General features: G+C 38.3%; 1 protein-coding gene across 1 annotated transcript in view; it reads right to left on the bottom strand.

Annotated features, from left to right (window-relative positions):
* Positions 1 to 21,583, bottom strand: part of LOC136266477 (roundabout homolog 1-like) — a 37,252-nt gene that overhangs the window by 2,488 nt on the left and 13,181 nt on the right. The window contains exon 4 of the mRNA XM_066061491.1: positions 20,878 to 21,141. Within this exon, the coding sequence (XP_065917563.1) occupies positions 20,878 to 21,141 (264 nt within the window). The remainder of the gene's footprint in view (positions 1 to 20,877; positions 21,142 to 21,583) is intronic.

Here is a 21,583-nt window from a genome sequence, read left to right as displayed (position 1 = left end):
AATAATTTGATTATCTGCATGCATATCAATCTTTACGTTCAGTACAATGATGTTTGTATTGATAATGGTTAAAAAAATTATATAGAAGCTTGTCCCACTGGTTTAATGTGGTGAATTATCATTCTATCTCTGGTGTTTGGTGTATTTTGTGGCTGCAGTGCTTAAAAATTAATGTTTGACAACCAGACATTTGTTGTTATTGCCATGGTTATTACAAATGTAGTGTTATTTAATTAGGTAATCAGGCTTTGTGGTTTAAGCATCAGCCTACTTGTGTTTTCTTGCAATCATGTACTCATAACTTTAATCCAATGGTGTCTTGAACTGTCTTTAAAGGTTTAAAATAATAAAGAGGAACATGTCTGTATAAAGTCCATTGTGAGTTATTATAACATTGACACCAAAATTAGAATTTGCCCATGTATTACCCTCATGTTCATTATTCTAAATAGTATATCAATAGCTGTTTTGATTGCTGAACAGCTCCCACTCTGGGTAGTAACTGTCCTAGCAAAACCGACCAAACCCCATACCTCTCAATATAATAACACCTAATCTAGTAAAATAAAGTGTCGAAGAATGTAACGCACAACAAGACGCAGAAGAAATTCAATGACTTTTATGCTGGAGCTGCTAACTGTTTTTATTCAAGTAGTAGTGTGTCAATCCCATGTACATAAATTGTAGCATGATACGATCCAATGGTTGGGACACTTGTCTATGGGTTGAATCAGCTGTCTATCACTATTAAAATCCTTGGTATAGTCATTATGTAGCTACTGTCTAGCTATCCAACACCTGCTAATAAAATAAGGTATGCAGTTCTTAGTGTGTAAAGGACAAAACTCTGGTAGTAAAAGAATTCTAGGAGTGCTTCAACTCACTTTTGTGATACAAACTTCAGTAGTTATTGCAACACTCTAATGCAATAAAGAATGTGTAGTTATACGTAAGACCGTGGCTCTACATCAGCAAAAAATAAATAGTGTACAATAAAAAAAGTTTGTACACCTGAGAATTAATATGAGGAGTCAGGAGCCTTTGAAAGTGCAATCACTTTGAATTGTAAAATAATTTGATTCATTCTTTACATGCTATAAGTATCCAGGCTTTATTAATAAAAGCCAGACTAGAGCAATTCATTATAAACAGGACATTGAAGCTGCACACTTGCAGGTTAGGCACATATGTGCAGATGAATCTGGATGCTTGTGTGAAATGCTGCCCCTTTGTTTAGTGGTCTCCTTTCTTTGGCCCAAAGGAAGACATTTGGAGCACAGAACACCTCTTGGGACCAAATCCCTTCCTTGCCTAAGTATCTGTTTATCTTGAAAACTAACGACCTTGTAGACATTTTACCTCAAATTCGGACTAGGTAATTTTAATTAGGTAGGTAATGACAGTTCATGCAACTCTCAAGTTCAGCACATCAACACATTAATTAACTCAGTATATTTATCTGCGATAATTTTGTGCTGGCCTTACTATTCACTACTTTGCTTGCTTTTGTTAATGCTTTGGGAAGCAGCTGTAGCATGATGGCAATTACTCTGCAAGGAAAACTTCATACTTGTGAGTTTATTAAACTTCATAAAGCAAACACTTAAAACACAACGAGACAAGAACACTGCATATGTATATACTAGTAAAACAATAGGGAAATAGCATAACAGTAAATGATGCAATTTATGATGCTATGTTCTTATAAGTGGCAGGAAGTGTATGCCCACAATTTAGTAAACTCATGGAAATTAAAAGAATCGTCACTTTTCCAAGATCATCCTAATTTCAGGTAATATCTAACTATATGCCACAAAGTTGATACACAGCAATTGAATTGGACTGTGATCAGCTGTCATAGTGACAGAGACCAGCCACAATAGATTGCATAAGCAGAAATTGTTTTCAAATACACCCACAGACTTAAAATGTGACCGGATTTGACAAAACCCAACTTCGATGCACAAAGCTTTGTTAGGAGATATGGCAATTTTAAGTAATCATTGTGTATTAACTTCCCAGTGCCTACAGCTGTCAAACAAAATTTGTACCAATTATTCATCTATTTACTAGCTATCACTGTGTGGGTGCATAAGTTCCTGATACCCAAAATATGCCCTGTTTTGGGCAGCTTTTTTCGAGCCGGTAATAATATCACAGGTGGTAGTAATAGGGGTGGTGGGTGGACTTATTATAGGAGTATAAAATGGAGCAAGAAGACAAATGGAATCCAGAGGCCAAGCTTGGGCCCTCCGTGGCCCTCAAAGCACTCCAAAGTGATTGAAAACACTATTGGTGAGCTCTCTGTGAAGTCCCAGCACACCATTACAACAAAGCCATGGCCATTTAATGGTGCCAATCTTCCACTCGTGGCTTTGACAGGGTCGGAAGAAGGCTGCTACAGAAACCAGACTTGCCAGTCCTGAAGGAAATACAGAGTGGAATATGATAGTGTATTAGACCAGCAATCCAATCCAAAATTGAGCCCAACAAATAATTTGTTTCTTATATAAGTACAAGGAATTTAATTTGAGTATAGATCATATAGATATAAAAAGCAACAAAACAAGGGAGGTTGCTTACACCTGCAGCTACACTGCTGCACATTAAATTTCTACTTAACTCTTACAGCTTGTCCATAGTATAATAATGACTGAAGTTGAAATTAAATGTCCACAAGTATAGCTGCAGTTGTAAGTGATCTCCCCTGTTTCATGCTTTCCATTTCTATGATACCTATAGTATACTTGATTTTACACTTGTTTGTTTACTTCATTGTAAAATAATATTTATGACAGGCCTGCACTGATTATGCCAGCATTATATGGGGCACAATATGTAGCCAAAACATTGAGCATAATGCCAGTATAATAGACACACATTTTGTACATTGGTAAGCTGAAATTCTGCATATTTTGCATTACGCAGAATAGGATAGCGTGCAAACACGGTAAAAATCAGATTTACAACTACTTATGAAGGAAATACCTGCTTAGGATCAATATATTCTAATAGAACAGTCACCACATGTTGAAATATCCCAATAGAATGCTCACAGATGCATTAGATACTCTAATGGAGCAGTCAAGACACAGTTTTATATGAGCATATTTGGAGCATAATGAGACACAACTGGGAATAATTGGAGCATAATAGGGGAAATTTTTAAGCATTGTCCAAAAGCATAATAGGCCCAGGCCTAATTTATGACTGGTGAACCCATGCATACTACCATATAGCGGGTTATTTTCAAATGGTTTTTAATTTCAGATGCTTCAAAGAAGCACTTCCTTTAGAAATTAAATTCCAAAGTCCAGATGTTCTACGAAAATAAATTCCCAAGAAAAAACCAATCACGTGAAAACATGGATCATATGTTAGACTTACAGGAGTTCAACAGCCACAAATTGCTAGATCTGTTTTTGCTCATGGAAATAAGGAGGCGATTCATCACTTTACAAAACAGTATAGTGTTCCAGGATCCCCAGAAAATTCAGTCAGTACTTGGAAGTCCAAATATACTGATGAGATAAATCGAAACCAGACTACTGGAGAGTTTGAGCCCAATGGTGAGATTGTGGTACATAGTATACCATCAAAAAAGCGAGGCTGGCCATTGCTATTAGGTGATGAATTGGATGAACAAGTAAAGTACTATGTCAGGAATGTCAGAGAGAAAGGTGGAGGCATAACACTACAGTGCTTATCGCTTGTGCTGAAACCATGGTTAAAAGAGCCGACAAAAAGTTACTAAAGGAACATGATGGACTAATTGACCTCTCAAAGAGCTGGGCTAAGTCTCTCCTAGGACATATTGGCTATGTCAAGTGAAAACACCTTCTCGTTTCAAGGAACTAAAAGAGCAATAGTTTCTTGACATAAGGGCTGCAGTACAGATAGCAAATGTACCAATGGATCTTGTCATGAATTGGGACCATAGTGGAGTGAACATTGTACCTGGTTCTCAATGTAAAAAAAGGAGACAAAGTGGTAGAATGTGCAGGGGAAGATGATAAACATCAGATTACAGTAGTTATCTGTGCTACAGCAAATGGTATTTACTTCCCTTTTCAATTAATTTATCACGGTAAATCCCCTGCATGCTTACCGAGATAGATGATTGGAATGAGATGCTTACTCCTAATCAATGGTTGAATGAAGAGAAGACACTGGAGTACATCAGCAAAGTTATATTGCCTTTTATTCAAGCAAAGCGTGAAGAGCTTTTTCAACCAGATCATCCTGCTTTAGTAATATACGATGAGTTTAAGGGCCAGCTAACGGATTCTGTTCATTCCTTTTGGATGCTAATAAAATTTATGTTGTTAAAGTTCCTCCAAACTGTACCAACCACTTACAGCCAATGGATTTGGCGGTCAACAGATCAGCAAAGGAATTCCTTTGCAAGAAATTTCATGTTTGGTACTCTGAGCAAGTTGAACAGAAGCTGATCAAATGTGACACTAGCATAGTGGACACAAAGATGTCTGTAATGTAACTCATTGGTGTCAGCTGGCTTAAGAGCCTATACACCTACCTCAAGGAAAATCAAACCATTGCTGAGAATGGTTTTAAAGCTGCTGGCATTATTGGTGCACTTACAAACTCAAAACTTAATTAAAACACAGCTTGTGATTATAATTAATAGTTATTAATCATTGTATGTGTACAAATAATTTCACCATTTTAACTAAAATAATCACAACACATTCAATAACGTACTTGTTCACTCTACAGTTGGACATGGCGTAATCATTTTCTTGTCAATACATTGTGCCAAATGAAGCCTCATTAATGACTGATCAAAAGTCATGACAGCAGGGTCTTGACCACAACAGATCGAGGCAGCATTGGCTATTGCAAATAGCCCACAATCACCTACTCCTGACTGCTTATGGACTTTGATAGAAAAAGGTATTGCTGATGATCCAAAAACGCTTGATATGATATCACAGGTGCCATCATCTATGTCATCATAGATGGAGTCATAAACCTTTACTTGGTTTTCTTTTTCAAGATTTACAGATGTTGTCATGATCCAATGGTCAGCACGTGAACGCATGATTTAAACCATGTTTTGTTCCAACACAGTTTGTCTTTTTTTTGCCTTGTAACAGTGTAGAACACAAACTTTTCATCTTGGGGATCGGCTTTTTAACAGTCTTTGTGCAACTTTAATCACATTGTCATTAAGCCTCTCCCCATGCGATAACAGAATCTCTATTCTCCATCCTCAGTTTTACCCCACCAGCATGCAACCATTCCTTCCTTCCTAGTGTCAATCTTCATTTCATTTTGGCAAGCTCCTCTTCAGTCTTTACGCTAATTGTCTGTTTCTTTGACCTTGGTCTCCGGTGTTTCCTTCTTCACCTTTGTCTCAATAGGCTTCACTTTCTCTGTTTTACCAATAATTACTAGCACTTCAGCATTCCTACTGGTGCTACTCTTGTCCGACTTTATAGCTTCCTTCACAGCCTGAAACTTCTCGAGATTGCCTACTACTTTTGTGGAATAAGACGCTGATTCTAGCAACCCTTTCACTACCTTCAGGAATTCTTCAATTTCTGAATAAATTCATACTGACATGGGATATCCAATCCACCTTGAATGAGATCCCTCTAATATTCCCTTGGGCCAGTAACATGGCATACTATCACTCCGGTATGGCACAGCAACAGATGGCAAATAAATGATATTTTCCTTGGTACATGACCTACCATGTGGGTGTCACTCATGCTTCCACAGCGTACCGGTCCTTGTGATTAGTAGTTTCTGGATGATATGACAGTTCAGAGCCAATATCAGCGTTCCAAATATCTTTATATTCATGGTAGCCTTGTACCATATCATCTATCGAAAATGCTATCCCTCTTGATGCCATCAACCCATGAGGTTGGAACACATGATAGCTAACACGACCATGTGACTTTGTTCCATCTCATTTAGTGCAAATGGTTTCTAGGGTGTCTAAACATGCTTATTACACTACAAAAGGTGAATCAAGACACACAGTAGTGTCGTGCGGCCCAAGAAGCCGGCACGCAACACCTGTGAGTATACTGACAGGACGAACAAAAACACAATTTTCGCACCTCCGTAGCTCTGTGCTGCCTTGACGAAACAAGACAATTTTTGCAGTGGCCACTCCCTCCAACTTCAGTACTCCACATTCCAAATTTGAGCGAAATAATCTCAAGCGTTCCCGAGATATGCAACTTAAAAAATCGGCTTAGTTTCTTCGTTTTTTTCTTCTTCTTCATCTTATTTTTCTTCCTCTTTTCGCACACTTACAAAAACCACCATAAAACGTGAACACAATATCTGATTGCCTAGAAATTTGGCACACAGAACGGGGGGGGGTATAAAGGTCATCTTTGTACCAAATTTGGCTGGAATACAATAAACAGGCAAAGAGTTATTAGCAATTATTCACAAAAAATAACACCAATATGTTGTCACGCCTACAGGGTAAACCGCTTACGGGAAGAAGCTGAAAATCGGTGGGTGAATAGGTTACCTATTGAACCTCAAACCTTTTGTGGTTTGAAAGAAATTGAGCTAAAAACCAGGAAGATACAACGAAAAAACCAACAGTGTGTAACAATTATGCAATCGAGATTAGCTAATAGAAAAACGACTACTTTCCATGCCCACCAGAAAAACCGCTTGGGGTAATGCTTTGAAATTCGCTGTACAGATGGAGTAATCATCTTAGAAAGGCTCTTCAAATGTGTAGAAGAATCAGACTTAAAGCCACGGAGTTATAACACGAAATCAAACTTGGTGTAGCAAGTGCGAGATACTCTAATAGAGCAGTCACCCTGAAAAGAATTCAAAAGATCAGCTAGAAACTAGTAACCTGTATAGAGATAAGCTACAAACAATTCACCCTGTAGAGATATCAGCTAGAAGAAGTTACCTTGTAGGGAGTTCAACTACGTACTGTAGTTCAGCTAGAAGAAGTCACCTTGTAGAGAGTTCAGCTACAAAGAAACCACCATGTAGAGAGTTCAGCTACAAACACATCGCCCTGTAGAGGGATTAGCTAGAAGAAATTACCCTGTACAGAGTTCAGCTACAAAGAAACCATCATGTAGAGAGTTTAGCTGCAAACAAATTACCCTGTAGAAAGATCAGCTAGAAGAAGTCACCTTGAGAGAGTTCAGCTACTAATTAGTGACCCTGTAGAGACATCAGCTAGAAGAAGTTACCTTGTAGAGAGTTCAGCTACAAACAAATCATCCTGTAGAGAGATCAGCTAGAAGAAGTTACCTTGTAGATAGTTCAGTTACAAACAGTTCACCCTGTAGAGAGATCAGCTAGAAGGACTCACCTTGTAGAGTGTTCAGTTGCAAAGAAACCATGCACCATGTAGAGTTCTGTAATAAATATATGTATTATGTATATATATATCTAATCAAAAACAGCCAAGCTGTAAAAAAAGGTGCGGCCCCCAAAAAGGCCATGGTGAAAAAAGATGTGAAATCCAAGGTGGCGGCCAAGAAATGGCTGTGATGGTAGGTTAATGGTTACATTTTAATAACGACAATTCAGGTGAATTTTGTGCCGCTTGGTCTTGGCACCAAATTCACCTGAATTGTTGTTATTAAAATGTAACCATTAACCTACCATCACAGCCATTTCTTGGCCGCCACCTTGGATTTCACATCTTTTTTCACCATGGCCTTTTTGGGGGCCGCACCTTTTTTTACAGCTTGGCTGTTTTTGATTAGATATCACTTCTTTTTGTATTTGTATACTGCAAAGCCGGCCTATGGCTGGCTTTGGGGCTTTTTAACCCATGTGTTTTTTTCGTTACTACAGGAAGAAGAAAAGAACTTAAAGAAGAATTTTGTACTTCAATTATTTTTGATTTTATTAGTAATTATACAAATTATATACATATCAAGACACACGGTAGTGTGTCGTGCGGCCCAAGAAGCCGGCGCGTAACACCCGTGAGTATATTGACAGGAAGAAAGAAAACGCAATTTTCACACCTCCGTAGCTCTGTGCTTCCTTGATGAAACAAGACGATTTTTGCTGTGGACATGCCCCCCAACTGCAGCACTCTACATTCCAAATTTGAGCGAAATCGCTTCGCGCGTTCCCGAGATATGCGACTTCAAAAATTGGCTGAGTTTCTTCGTTTTTTTTTCTTCTTCTTCTTATTTTTCTTTTTCTTGTCGCACACTTACAAAAACTGCTATAAAACTCGAACGCGTTATCCGATTGCCTTGAAATTTGGCACACAGAAGGGGGGTATAAAGGCGCATCTCGGTACCAACTTTGGCTGGAATACCATAAACAGACAAAGAGTTATGAGCGATTATGCACGAAAAATAACACCAATATGTTGTCACGCCTACAGGGTAAACCGCGTATGGGAAGAAGCTGAAAATCGGTGGGTGAATAGGTTAACTATTGAACCTCAAACCTTTTGTGGTTTGAAAGAAATCGAGCTAAAAACCAGGAAGATACAGCGAAAAAAATCAACAGTGTGTAACAATTACGCAATGGAGATTAGCTAATTTTTAATATTTTTATTTTATTATTATTATTATTATTATGCTTGCCACGCCTACCAGATAAACCACTTGGGGTAATGCTTTCAAAATCGCTGTACAGATGGAGTTATCATCTTAGAAAGGCTCTTCAATATTGTAGAAGAATCAGACTTAAAGCCACGGAGTTATAACACGAAATCCAACTTGGTGTAGCAAGTGCGAGATCGAGATACTCTAATAGAGCAGTCATCCTAATAGAGCAGTCACCCTGAACAGAATTCAAGAGATCAGTTAGAAATAAGTAACCTGTATAGAGATCAGCTACAAACAAATCACCCTGTAGAGAGTTCAGTTACAAACAATTCACCCTGTTAAAACATCAGTTAGAAGAAGATTTCTTGTAGAGAGTTCAGATACAAACAAATCACCCTGTTGAAAGATCAGCTAGAAGATGTCACCTTGTAGATACTTCAGTTACAAAGAAACCACCATGTAGAGAATTCAGCTACAAACTAGTGACCCTGTAGATACATCAGCTAGAAGAAGTTACCTTGTAGAGAGTTCAGCTACAAAGAAACCATTCTGTAAAGAGCTCAGCTGCAAACAAATCACCTATACAGAATTCAGCTACAAACAAATCACCCTGTAGAGAGATCAGCTAGAAGAAGTTACCTTGTAGATAGTTCAGCTACAAACAAATCATCCTGTAGAGAGATCAGCTAGAAGAAGTTACCTTGTAGATAGTTCAGCTACAAACAATTCACCCTGTACAGAGCTCAGTTAAAAGAGGTTTCCTTGTAGAAAGTTCAGCTACAAACAAATCACCCTGTAGAGAGATAAGTAAGAAGAAGTTACCTTGTAGATCGTTCAGCTACAAACAATTCACCCTGTAAAGAGATCAGCTAGAAGAAGTTACCTTGTAGAGAGTTCAGCTACAAAGAAACCATCATGTAGAGAATTCAGCCGCAAACAAATCATGTATAGAGAGTTCAGCTACAAACAAATCTCCCTGTAGAGAGATCAGCTAGAAGAAGTTTCCTTGTAGAGAGTTCTGCTACAAACAAATCACCCTGTAGAAAGATCAGCTAGAAGAAATCACCTCGTAGAGAGTTCAGCTTCAAAGAAACAATCATGTGAGAGTTCAGGTACAAACAAATTGTCCTGTAGAGAGATCAGCTAGAAGAAGTTACCTTGTAGAGAGTTCAGCTACAAAGAAACCATCATGTAGATAGTTCAGGTACAAACAAATCACCCTGTAGAAAGATCAGCTATAGAAGAAATCACCTTGTAGAGAGTTCAGCTACAAAGAATCTATCGTGTAGAGAGTTTAACTACAAACAAATCACCCTGTAGAAAGATCAGCTATAGAAGAAATCACCTTGTAGAGAGTTCAGCTACAAAGAATCTATCGTGTAGAGAGTTTAACTACAAACAAATCACCCTGTAGAAAGATCAGCTATAGAAGAAATCACCTTGTAGAGAGTTCAGCTACAAAGAAACCATCATGTAGAGAGTTCAGCTACAAACAAATCGGCCTGTAGAGAGATCAGCTAGAAGAAATTACCTTGTAGAGAGTTCAGCTACAAAGAAACAATCATGTAGAGAGTTCAGCTGCAAACAAATCACCTGTAGAGAGTTCAGCTAGAAACAAGTCACCCTGTAGAGAGATCAGCTAGAAACAAGTCACCTTGTAGAGAGTTCAGCTAGAAGAAGTAACATTGTAGAGCTACAAAGAAGCTACCATGTAGAGTTCAGCTGCAAACAAATCACCCTGTAGAGAACTCAGCTACAAACAAATCGCCCTGTAGAAAGATTAGCTAGAAGAAGTTACCTTATAGGGAGTTCAGCTATGAACAGATCACCCTGTAGAGAGTTCAGCTACAAACAAATCACCCTGTAGAGAGTTAAGTTACAAAGAAACCACCATGTAGAGAGTTCAGCTGCAAAAAAAATCAATCACTCTGTAGAGAGTTCAGCTAGAAGAAGTCACCTTGTAGAGAGTTAAGCTGCAAATAAATCACCCTGTAGAGAATTCAGCTACAAACAAATCACCCTGTAGAAAGATCAGCTAGAAGAAGTTACCTTGTAGAGAGTTCAGCTACAAAGAAACCACCATGTAGAGAGTTCAGCTGCAAACAAATCACCTGTAGAGAGTTCAGCTAGAAACAAGTCACCCTGTAGAGAGATCAGCTAAAAACAAGTCACCCTGTAGAGAGTTCAGCTAGAAGAAGTCACATTGTAGAGAGTTCAGCTACAAAGAAACTACCACGTAGAGAATCCAGCTGCAAACAAATCATCCTGTAGAGAGTTCAGCTAGAAGAAGTCACCTTTTAGAGAGTTCAGCTACAAAGCAAATACCATGTAAAGAGTTCAGCTGCAAAAAACTCAATCACCTTGTAGAAAGATCGGCTAGAAGAAGTTACCTTGTAGAGAGTTCAGCTACAAAGAAACCACCATGTAGAGAGTTCAGCTGCAAACAAATCACCTGTAGAGAGTTCAGCTAGAAACAAGTCACCCTGTAGAGAGTTCAGCTAGAAGAAGTCACATTGTACAGAGTTCAGCTACAATGAAACTTCCATGTAGAGAGTTCAGCTGCAAACAAATCACCCTGTAGAGAACTCAGCTACAAACAAATATGCAGTGAAAAAGATCAGCTAGAAGAAGTTACCTTGTAGAGAGTTCAGCTACAACGAAACCACCATGTAGAGAGTTCAGCTACAAACAAATCACCTGTAGAGAGTTCAGCTAGAAACAAGTCACCCTGTAGAGAGATCAGCTAGAAACAAGTCACCTTGTAGAGAGTTCAGCTAGAAGAAGTCACATTGTAGAGAGTTCAGCTACAAAGAAACCACCATTTAGAGAGTTCAGCTGCAAACAAATCACCCAGTAGAAAGTTCAGCTATGAACAGATCACCCTGTTGAGAGTTCAGTTAGAAACAAGGAATCCTGTAGAGAAATCACCTAGAAGTATCGCCTTGTAGAGTTCAGCTACAAACAAATCACCTGTAGAGAGTTCAGCTACAAACAAATCACCCTGTAGAGAGATCAGCTAGAAGAAGTTACCTTGTAGGGATTTCAGCTACAAACAAATCACCCTGTAGAGAGTTCAGCTACAAAGAAACTATTCTGTAAAGAGCTCAGCTGCAAACAAATCACTTGTACAGAATTCAGCTACAAACAAATCGCCCTGTAGAGAGATCAGCTAGAAGAAATTACCTTGTAGATAGTTCAGCTACAAACAAATCACCCTGTAGAAAGATCAGTTAGAAGAAGTTACCTTGGAGAAAGTTCAGCTACAAAGAAACCATTTTGTAAAGAGCTCAGCTGCAAACAAATCACCTGTACAGAATTCAACTACAAACAAATCACCCTGTAGAGATCAGCTATAAGAAGTTACCTTGTAGATAGTTCAGCTACAAACAAATCTCCCTGTAGAGAGATCAGCTAGAAGAAATTACCTTGTAGAGAGTTCAGCTACAAAGAAACCACCATGTAGAGAGTTCAGCTGCAAAGAAATCACCCTGTAGAAAATTCTGCCAGAAACAAATTGCCCTGTAGAAAGATCAGTTAGAAGAAGTTACCTTTTAGAGAGTTCAGCTACAAAGAAACCATTCTGTAAAGAGCTCAGCTGCAAACAAATCACCTATACAAAATTCAGCTACAAACACATCACCCTGTAGAGAGATCAGCTAGAAGAAGTTACCTTGTAGATCGTTCAGCTACAAACAATTCACCTTGTAGAGAGAGCAATTAGAAGAAGTCACCTTGTAGAGTGTTCAGTTACAAAGAAACCACCATGGAGATTTCTGTAATCAATATATGTGACCGGATTTGCGAAAAGGGGTCTTCCACACACATCCAATTCCGTAAATGTTGGAGACCATAACTCAGTGTTTAAGTAACATATTAACCTGAACATTTCACCATGTATTCAGCTATAGTGGTGCTCACCACTGCCCAAATATCAAGGCAATAGCTCTTTCCAATCTGAAGTTATCAATTGTCAAAGTTGGCAAATTGGACCCCTTTTCGCAAATCCGGTCACATATGTATTATACAGTATATATAATTTGTACATTTACTGATAAAATATTTAAAGTACATCTACTTTATCTTTTCTTCTTCCTGTAGTAAAGAAAAAAACATAGGTTAAAAAAGTCCCAAAGCTGGCCATAGGCCGGCTTTGGGATATACAAATACAAAAAGAAATGAAATCTAATCCAAAACAGCCAAGCTGTAAAAAAAGTGTGCGGCCCTCAGAAAGGCTATGGTGAAAAAAGATGTGAAATCCAAGGTGGCGGCCAAGAAATGGCTGTGATGGTAGGTTAGTGGTAAAAATTTTAATAACGACAATTCAGGTGAATTTTTGTGAAGCGGCACAAAAATTCACCTGAATTGTCATTATTAAAATTTTTACCACTAACCTACCATCACAGCCATTTCTTGGCCGCCACCTTGGATTTCACATCTTTTTTCACCATAGCCTTTCTGAGGGCCGCACACTTTTTTTACAGCTTGGCTGTTTTGGATTAGATATGTATTACATGCCCATTATGCCCCACAGGATATTTTTTTGCAGCTGATCTCTCTACTGGGTGACTTGAAATGTAGCTGAACTATATACAGGATGGTTTCTTTGTAGCTGAACTCTCTACAAGGTAACCTCTTCTAGCTGGTCTCTCTACAGGGTGTTTTGTTTCTAGCTGAACTCTCTACAGGTGATTTGTTTGCAGCTAAACTCTCTACATGGTGGTGTCTTTGTAGCCGAACTCTCTACATGATGGTTTCTTTGTAGCTGAACTCTCTATAAGGTGACTTCGTCTAGCTGAACTCTCTACAGGGTGATTTTTTTGTAGCTGAACTCTCTGCAGGGTGATTTGTTTGCAGCTGAACTGTCTACATGATGGTTTCTTTGTAGCTGAACTCTCTACAAGGTGACTTTGTCCAGCTGATCTCTCTACGGGGTGATTTGTTTCTAGCTGAACTCTCTACAGGTGATTTGTTTGCAGCTAAACTCTCTACATGGTGGTTTCTTTGTAGCTGAACTTCCTACATGATGGTTTCTTTGTAGCTGAACTCTCTACAAGGTAACTTCTTCTCTACAGGGTGATTTGTTGTAGTTGAATTCTCTACAAGGTGGTTTGTATGAGGCTGAACTCTCTACATGGCGGTTTCATTGTAGCTGAATTCTCTACAGAGTGATTTGTTTGCAGCTGAACTCTCTACATGATAATTTCTTTGTAACTGAACACTCTACAAGGTGACTTCTTCTAGATGCTCTCTCTACAGGGTGAATTGTTGTAGCTGAACTATCTACAAGGTAACTTCTTCTAGCTGATCTCTATACAGGGTGATCTGTTTGTAGTTGAATTGTGTACAGGTGGTTTCTTTGTAGCTGAACTCTGTACATGATGGTTTCTTTGTAGCTGAACTCTTTACAAGGTGACTTCTTCTAGCTGAACTCTCTACGGGGTAATTTCTTTGTAGCTGAACTCTCTATATGATGGTTTCTTTGTAACTGATCTCTCTACAAGGTAACTTCTTCTATAGCTGATCTTTCTACTGGGTGATTTGTTTGCAGCTGAACTCTCTACATGGTGGTTTCTTTGTTGCTGATAGGGACCCGCCGATTATGCTGGCATAATTATGAGCATAATATGTGTCTGAAAGCATTGAGCATAATGCTAGCATAATAGGTAGAATATTTGTGTAATAGTATGAATTCTTGCTTATCAAAATAGCTATCACAGAAAGATCGATATACTCTAATAGAACAGTCAGTAACTCTAATAGAACAATCACATAGCTGACTGTTCTATTAGAGTATATCGATCTTTTCTGTGATATGCATTTTGACAAGTAAGTTTGTGCTTCAGCCACTTATTATTTATCCATAGATTGGAAATTATTAGCAGAGCATGTGAACTGAGGCATAAATAATTGGGCATAATTTGAGCATAATGGGTAAGTATTGAGCATAAATTTAAGCATAATAGGTAAATTTTTGAGCAGTGCAGCATAGCATAATAGGTAAAATTATGAGCATAATCGGCGGGTCCCTAGTTGCTGAACTCTCTACAAGGTGAATTCTTCTACCTGATCTCTCTACAGGGTAATTTGTTTGTAACTGAACTCTGTACAAGTGCGTTTTTGTGGGTGATCTCACTGCAGGTTGATTTGTTTGTAGCTGAACTCACTAAAGGGTGATTTTGCTTGTAGCTGAACTCCTTGCATTGTATCTAATTTCTAGCTGATCTCTCTACAGGGTGATTTGTTTGTAGCTGATCTCTCTACAAGTTGATTTGTGTGTAGCTGATCTCTTTGCAGGTTGATTAATTTGCAGCCGATCTCTCTACAAGGTAATTTGTTTGTAGCTGAACTGTCTATAAAGTGATTTATTTGTAGCTGATCTCTCTGCAGGTTGATTTGTTTTAGCTGAACTCTCTACAGGGTGATTTACTTGTAGCTGAACTCCTTACATTGTGTCTAGTTTCTAGCTGATCTCTCTACAGGGTGATTTGTTTGTAGCTGATCTCTCTACAAGTTGATTTGTGTGTAGCTGATCTTTCTACAGGTTGATTTGTTTGTAGCCGATCTCTCTACAGGGTAATTTGTTTGTAGCTGAACTCTGTACAAGGTGCTTTTTGTAGGTGATCTCACTGCAGGTTGATTTGTTTGTAGCTGAACTCACTAAAGGGTGTTTTGCTTGTAGCTGAACTCCTTACATTGTGTCTAGTTTCTAGCTGATCTCTCTACAGGGTGATTTGTTTGTAGCTGATCTCTCTACAGGGTGATTTTTTTGTAGCTGACCTCTCTTCAGGGTGATTTGTTTCTAGCTGATTGCTCTGTAGGTTGATTTGCTTGTAGATGAACTCTCTACAGGGTAACTTGCTTGTAGCTGAACTCCTTACTTTGTGTCTAGTTTGTAGCTGATCTCTCTACAGGGTGATTTGTTTGTAGCTGAACTCCTTACATTGTGTGTAGTTTCTAGCTGATCTCTCTACAGGGTGATTTGTTTGTAGCTGATCTCTATACAAGTTGATTTGTGTGTAGCTGATCTCTCTGCAGGGTGATTTGTTTGTAGCCGATCTCTCTACAAGGTAATTTGTTTGTAGCTGAACTATCTATAAGATGATTTGTATGTAGCTAATCTCTCTGCAGATTGATTTGTTTTAGCTGAACTCTGATTTGTTTTTAGCTTATCTCTGTACAGGTTGATTTGTGTGTAACTGATCTCTCTACAAGCTGATTTGTTTGTAGCTGATAACTCTGCAGGTTGATTTGTTTCTAGTTGATCTCTCTACAGGTTGATTTGTTTGTTTCTGATCGCTCTAAAGGTTGATTTGTTTGTAGTTGATCTCTCTACAAGGTGATTTTTTGTAGCTGACCTCTCTTCAGGGTGATTTGTTTCTAGCTGATCGCTCTACAGGTTGGTTTGTTTGTAGCTGAACTCTCTACAGGGTGATTTGCTTGTAGCTGAACTCCTTACATTGTGTCTAGTTTCTAGCTGATCTCTCTACAGGGTGATTTGTTTGTAGCTGATCTCTCTACAAGTGTGTAGCTGATCTCTCTGCAGGTTGATTTGTTTGTAGCCAATCTCTCTACAAGGTAATTTGTTTGTAGCTGAACTGTCTAAAAGGTGATTTGTTTGTAGCTGATCTCTCTGCAGGTTGATTTGTTTTAGCTGAACTCTCTACAGGGTGATTTATTTGTAGCTGAACTCCTTACATTGTGTGTAGTTTCTAGCTGATCCCTCTACAGGGTGATTTGTTTGTAGCTGATCTCTCTACAAGTTGATTTGTGTGTAGCTGATCTCTCTGCAGGTTGATTTGTTTGTAGCCGATCTCTCTATAGGGTAATTTGTTTGTAGCTGAACTCTCTATAAGGTGATTTGTTTGTAGTTGATCTCTCTGCAGGTTGATTTGTTTTAGCTGAACTCTCTACAGGCTGATTTGTTTGTAGCCGATCTCTCTACAGGGTAATTTGTTTGTAGCTGAACTCTCTACAAGTTGATTTGTGTGTAGCTGATCTCTCTGCAGGCTGATTTGTTTGTAGCCGATCTCTCTACAGGGTGATTTTTTTGTAGCTGACCTCTCTTCAGGGTGATTTGTTTCTAGCTGATCTCTCTACAGGGTAATTTTTTGTAGCTGACCTCTCTTCAGGGTGATTTGTTTCTAGCTGATTGCTCTACAGGTTGATTTGTTTGTAGATGAAATCTCTACAGGGTAATTTGCTTGTAGCTGAACTCCATACTTTGTGTCTAGTTTGTAGCTGTTCTCTCTGCAGGGTGATTTGTTTGTAGCCGATCTCTCTACAAGGTAATTTGTTTCTAGCTGAACTATCTATAAGGTGATTTGTACATAGCTGATCTCTCTGCAGATGGATTTGTTTTAGCTGAACTCTCTACAGAGTGATTTGTTTCTAGCTTATCTCTCTACAGGTTGATTTGTTTGTTGCTGATCGCTCTAAAGGTTGATTTGTTTGTAGCTGAACTCTCTGCAAAGTGTTTTGTTTGTAGTTGATTTCTCTACAAGGTGATTTTTTGTAGCTGACCTCTCTTCAGGGTGATTTGTTTCTAGCTGATATCTCTACAGGGTGATTTTTTGTAGCTGACCTCTCTTCAGGGTAATTTGTTTCTAGCTGATCGCTCTACAGGTTGGTTTGTTTGTAGCTGAACTCTCTACAGGGTGATTTGCTTGTAGCTGAACTCCTTAAATTGTGTGTAGTTTCTAGCTGATCTCTCTACAGGGTGATTTGCTTGTAGCTGAACTCCTTAAATTGTGTGTAGTTTCTAGCTGATCTCTCTACAGGGTGATTTGTACATAGCTGATCTCTCTGCAGATGGATTTGTTTTAGCTGAACTCTCTACAGAGTGATTTGTTTCTAGCTTATCTCTCTACAGGTTGATTTGTTTGTTGCTGATCGCTCTAAAGGTTGATTTGTTTGTAGCTGAACTCTCTGCAAAGTGTTTTGTTTGTAGTTGATTTCTCTACAAGGTGATTTTTTGTAGCTGACCTCTCTTCAGGGTGATTTGTTTCTAGCTGATATCTCTACAGGGTGATTTTTTGTAGCTGACCTCTCTTCAGGGTAATTTGTTTCTAGCTGATCGCTCTACAGGTTGGTTTGTTTGTAGCTGAACTCTCTACAGGGTGATTTGCTTGTAGCTGAACTCCTTAAATTGTGTGTAGTTTCTAGCTGATCTCTCTACAGGGTGATTTGTTTGTAGCTGATCTCTCTACAAGTTGAATTGTGTGTAGCTGATCACTCTGCAGGTTGATTTGTTTGTAGCCGATCTCTCTACAAGGTAATTTGTTTGTAGCTGAACTATCTATAAGGTGATTTGTTTGTAGCTGATCTCTCTGCAGGTTGATTTGTTTTAGCTGATCTCTCTACAAGTTGATTTGTGTGTAGCTGATCTCTCTGCATGTTGATTTGTTTGTAGCCGATCTCTCTACATGTAATCTGTTTGTAGCTAAACTTTCTATAAGGTGATTTGTCTGTAGCTGATCTCTCTGCAGGTTGATTTGTTTGTAGCCGATCTCTCTACATGTAATCTGTTTGTAGCTAAACTCTCTATAAGGTGATTTGTCTGTAGCTGATCTCTCTGCAGGTTGATTTGTTTTAGCTGAACTCTCTACAGGGTGATTGCTTGTAGCTGAACTCCTTACATTGTGTCTAGTTTCTCTCTACAGGGTGATTTTTTGTAGCTGAACTCTCTACAGGGTGATTTGTTTCTAGCTTATCTCTCTACAGGTAGATTTGTGTTGATTTGTTCATTGCTGATCGCTCTAAAGGTTGATTTGTTGCAGCTGAACACCCTGCAAAGTGTTTTTTGTTTGTAGCTGATCACTCTAAAGGGTAATTTGTTTGTAGCTGTACTCTCTCCACAGTGACTTGTGTGTAGCTGAATTATGTGTAACTGAATTCTCTAGAGAGTGACTTAATTGTAGCTGAATTCTCTACACAGTGCATGACTTGTTTATAGCTGAACTTTCTTCAGTGTGACTTGTAATGTTCTGAATCTCTATAGTGATATATTTGCTTAACTCTCCACATGGTGACTGTCTTCTTGCTGAACTGTCTATAAGATTAACTGTTTGCAGCTGAACTCCCTACAGAATAACTTGTGATGTAATAAAATTCTATAATGGAATAAATAAATTAGCCGAATGCTCTATTAGGGTGACTGTTCTATTAGAGTATCTCGATCTCGCATTTGCTACACGGAGTTGGCTTTCGAATCATAACTCAGTGGTTTGTAATCCGATTCTTCTGTACTACTGCAAGGACTTTCAATGAAGATTATTCCAGCTATACACCGATTTTCAGCTCATTGCTCTAAGCGGTTTGCCTAGTAGGCGTGAAAACTAATACTTTTATATTTATAAAAAATCGATCGCGTAATTGTGACACAGGTTGGGTTTTGTGTCATATCTCCATGGTCTTTATCTCGATTCCTTTCAAACCACCAAAAGGCACTCCTACGATGGTTACTCCATCTACATAGCAATTTTCAACTCATTCCATGAAGCGGTTTACCCTGTAGGCGTGACAACAAATCGATCTTGTTTTACGCGAATAATCGGTCATAACTCCTGAACCATTCATCGGATTTGTACCAAAGTTGATGCTAGGATTCGCCTTTGAACTCCCTTTCTGTGTGCCAAATTTCAAGGCGATCGTAGTACGCGTTTGCGAGTTACAGCAATTTTTGCAAGTGTGCGAAAAGACGAAGAAGAAGAAGAAAAAAACGAAGAAAAAAAAACGAAACTTTGGCAGCTCGTATCTCGGAAATGGCTGGAGCGATTTCCTTCAAATTTGGAATGTAGACTCCCTTGGCTGGCGGGCAACTGTGTAGCAAATTTGGTTCCAATCAGATAAGTGATCACCGAGATACAAAGGTGTGAAAATGACGTTTTCGTTCTTCCTGTCAATATACTCACGGTGTGGCGCGCCGGCTTCTTGGGCCGCACTACACACTACCGTGTGTCTTGATATAATTTGTACATTTATTTGTAAAATCAGAAATATTTAATTTAAAGTATTCATCTGCTTCATCTTTTATTCTTTCCTGTGGAAAAGAAAAAAAGATGAGTTAAAAAAGCCCCAAAGCTGGCCATAGGCCGGCTTTGGGGTATACAAATACAAAAAGAAGTGAAATCTAATCCAAAACAGCCAAGCTGTAAAAAAAGAGTGTGGCTTTCAAAAAGGCTATGGTGAAAAAAGATGTGAAATCCAAGGTGGCGGCCAAGAAATGGCTGTGATGGTACGTTAATGGTAAAAAATTTAATAACAACAATTCAGGTGAATTTTGTGCCAAGAAGCGGCACCAAAATTCACCTGAATTATTGTTATTAAAATTTTTACCATTAGCCTACCATCACAGCCATTTCTTGGCCGCCACCTTGGATTTCACATCTTTTTTCACCATAGCCTTTTTGAAGGCCGCACTCTTTTTTTACAGCTTGGCTGTTTTGGATTAGATATAATGTTACTTTGGGTATTGTCTGGGATGAGCCATGTGACCAGTCAAAATTTACCAACTTTGAAAATAAAATCTTCGAAATTGTTGTTGGAGTAGTTGTTCAAAAATTTTTGGTTCAAAAATAACCCGCTATACAGTACATCAAAAGGAAGAAAGGTGCCAGACATACAGTATCATAAAATCAATTTTGTGAATGACATGAGTTGTGACTATGAATCATTGGAAATGAAGTGACCATTCTGTTTCGCTTTCAGCTAGGTTACACCCATTACACAGCATTACAAATGAAGAACAGTAGAAGAAGTGCTCCTGCAATCAATCCAGTCACTATAAAAGCTATGAACATGACAGTTAGCTATAGATGCACCAATAGCTAATCACATGAAAATTTCATACCTGATTTTTACACAACTATAGCTATAGAAAGCTTCCAGGAATTAACTATGCATATGGCTTCCAGCTGACGCTGTGAGATACTCTAATTTACATAAAATAAATTTCTATCTTACATGTTCAGTGTAAATAATACAAAATTTTATTTATGAAAAAATGTTGCACGAAAATAAAGCAAATTACTCAATAAAAAATTCAGGGGTTTGAATAGGAACTCGTTGAAAACATTGTGGGATACACTGCAGACATGTTGCTTATGCCAAACCAATCTTTCTTAGCTATCATGAAGGAAGAGTTAGGCATGGCAGGAAAGCGCAAATCTTCGTAATTCCTATAGAGAATACAGTATTACCTCATACTTTCAAATGTTCTTATAGAACAATCATTTCTGATCAGCATTTTTGTAACAAAAAAAATTATGTATTTTCTTTGCTTCACCAAGTACACAACACGTAACATAAGTGCTGCTTACCACCATTGTAGGCAACATACCATAAACAGTCAGGGTAGCAGTGTTAGACATCACTGATAATGATCCACACCTCACAGTACACACATAATTAGTGCTATTTCGTTTTCTTCCAATTTTAGTAATTGCTAGTATACTAGTGTCACCAGTTGATGTTGATTGTCCTGTAACATCTCTACTATCACTAGTCCATGAGAATGTCACATTAGATGATACTGATGATGTACATGTTAAACTGACTGATGAATAAACTGGGACTAGTCTGTCTTGAGGATGAGTAGTGATTTCTAAAGCAGATGTAAAGCACATGGAAAGAAAGTACAGGTGAACCATTTAATGAGTACAAAGAAAACTTAAAAAGTAGTGACCACAGAAATGAAACAAAGGAGGTTGTCTACACCTGTAGTTATACTAGTGTACATTAATTTTATTTCTATTGTTATTATAGCTTGTTATTATTATAGCCATGACTGAAGTAGGGATTAAATGTGTATCAGTATAACTATAGGTGTAAGCAAACACCTTTGTTTCACTACTTTTCATTTCTGTGATCTTTACTTAAGTTTAATATTCCTATTTTTTCTTATATTACTGTTGTAGTCGGTTTACTTTTTTGTAACATAATTTATGGTCGGTGAACTCTCAGATAATAAATGCATCGAGGAACTTATGGTATCAGACATGTCTTAAAATAAACTGCATGTTTCAACACATCACAGTAATGAAAAG

Source organism: Dysidea avara, chromosome 9, assembly GCF_963678975.1.
Source record: "Dysidea avara chromosome 9, odDysAvar1.4, whole genome shotgun sequence".
In the NCBI taxonomy this organism is placed as follows: domain Eukaryota; kingdom Metazoa; phylum Porifera; class Demospongiae; order Dictyoceratida; family Dysideidae; genus Dysidea; species Dysidea avara.
The sequence above is the reverse complement of the archived record's forward strand: the minus strand, read 5'-3'. Positions and strand labels throughout refer to the sequence as shown.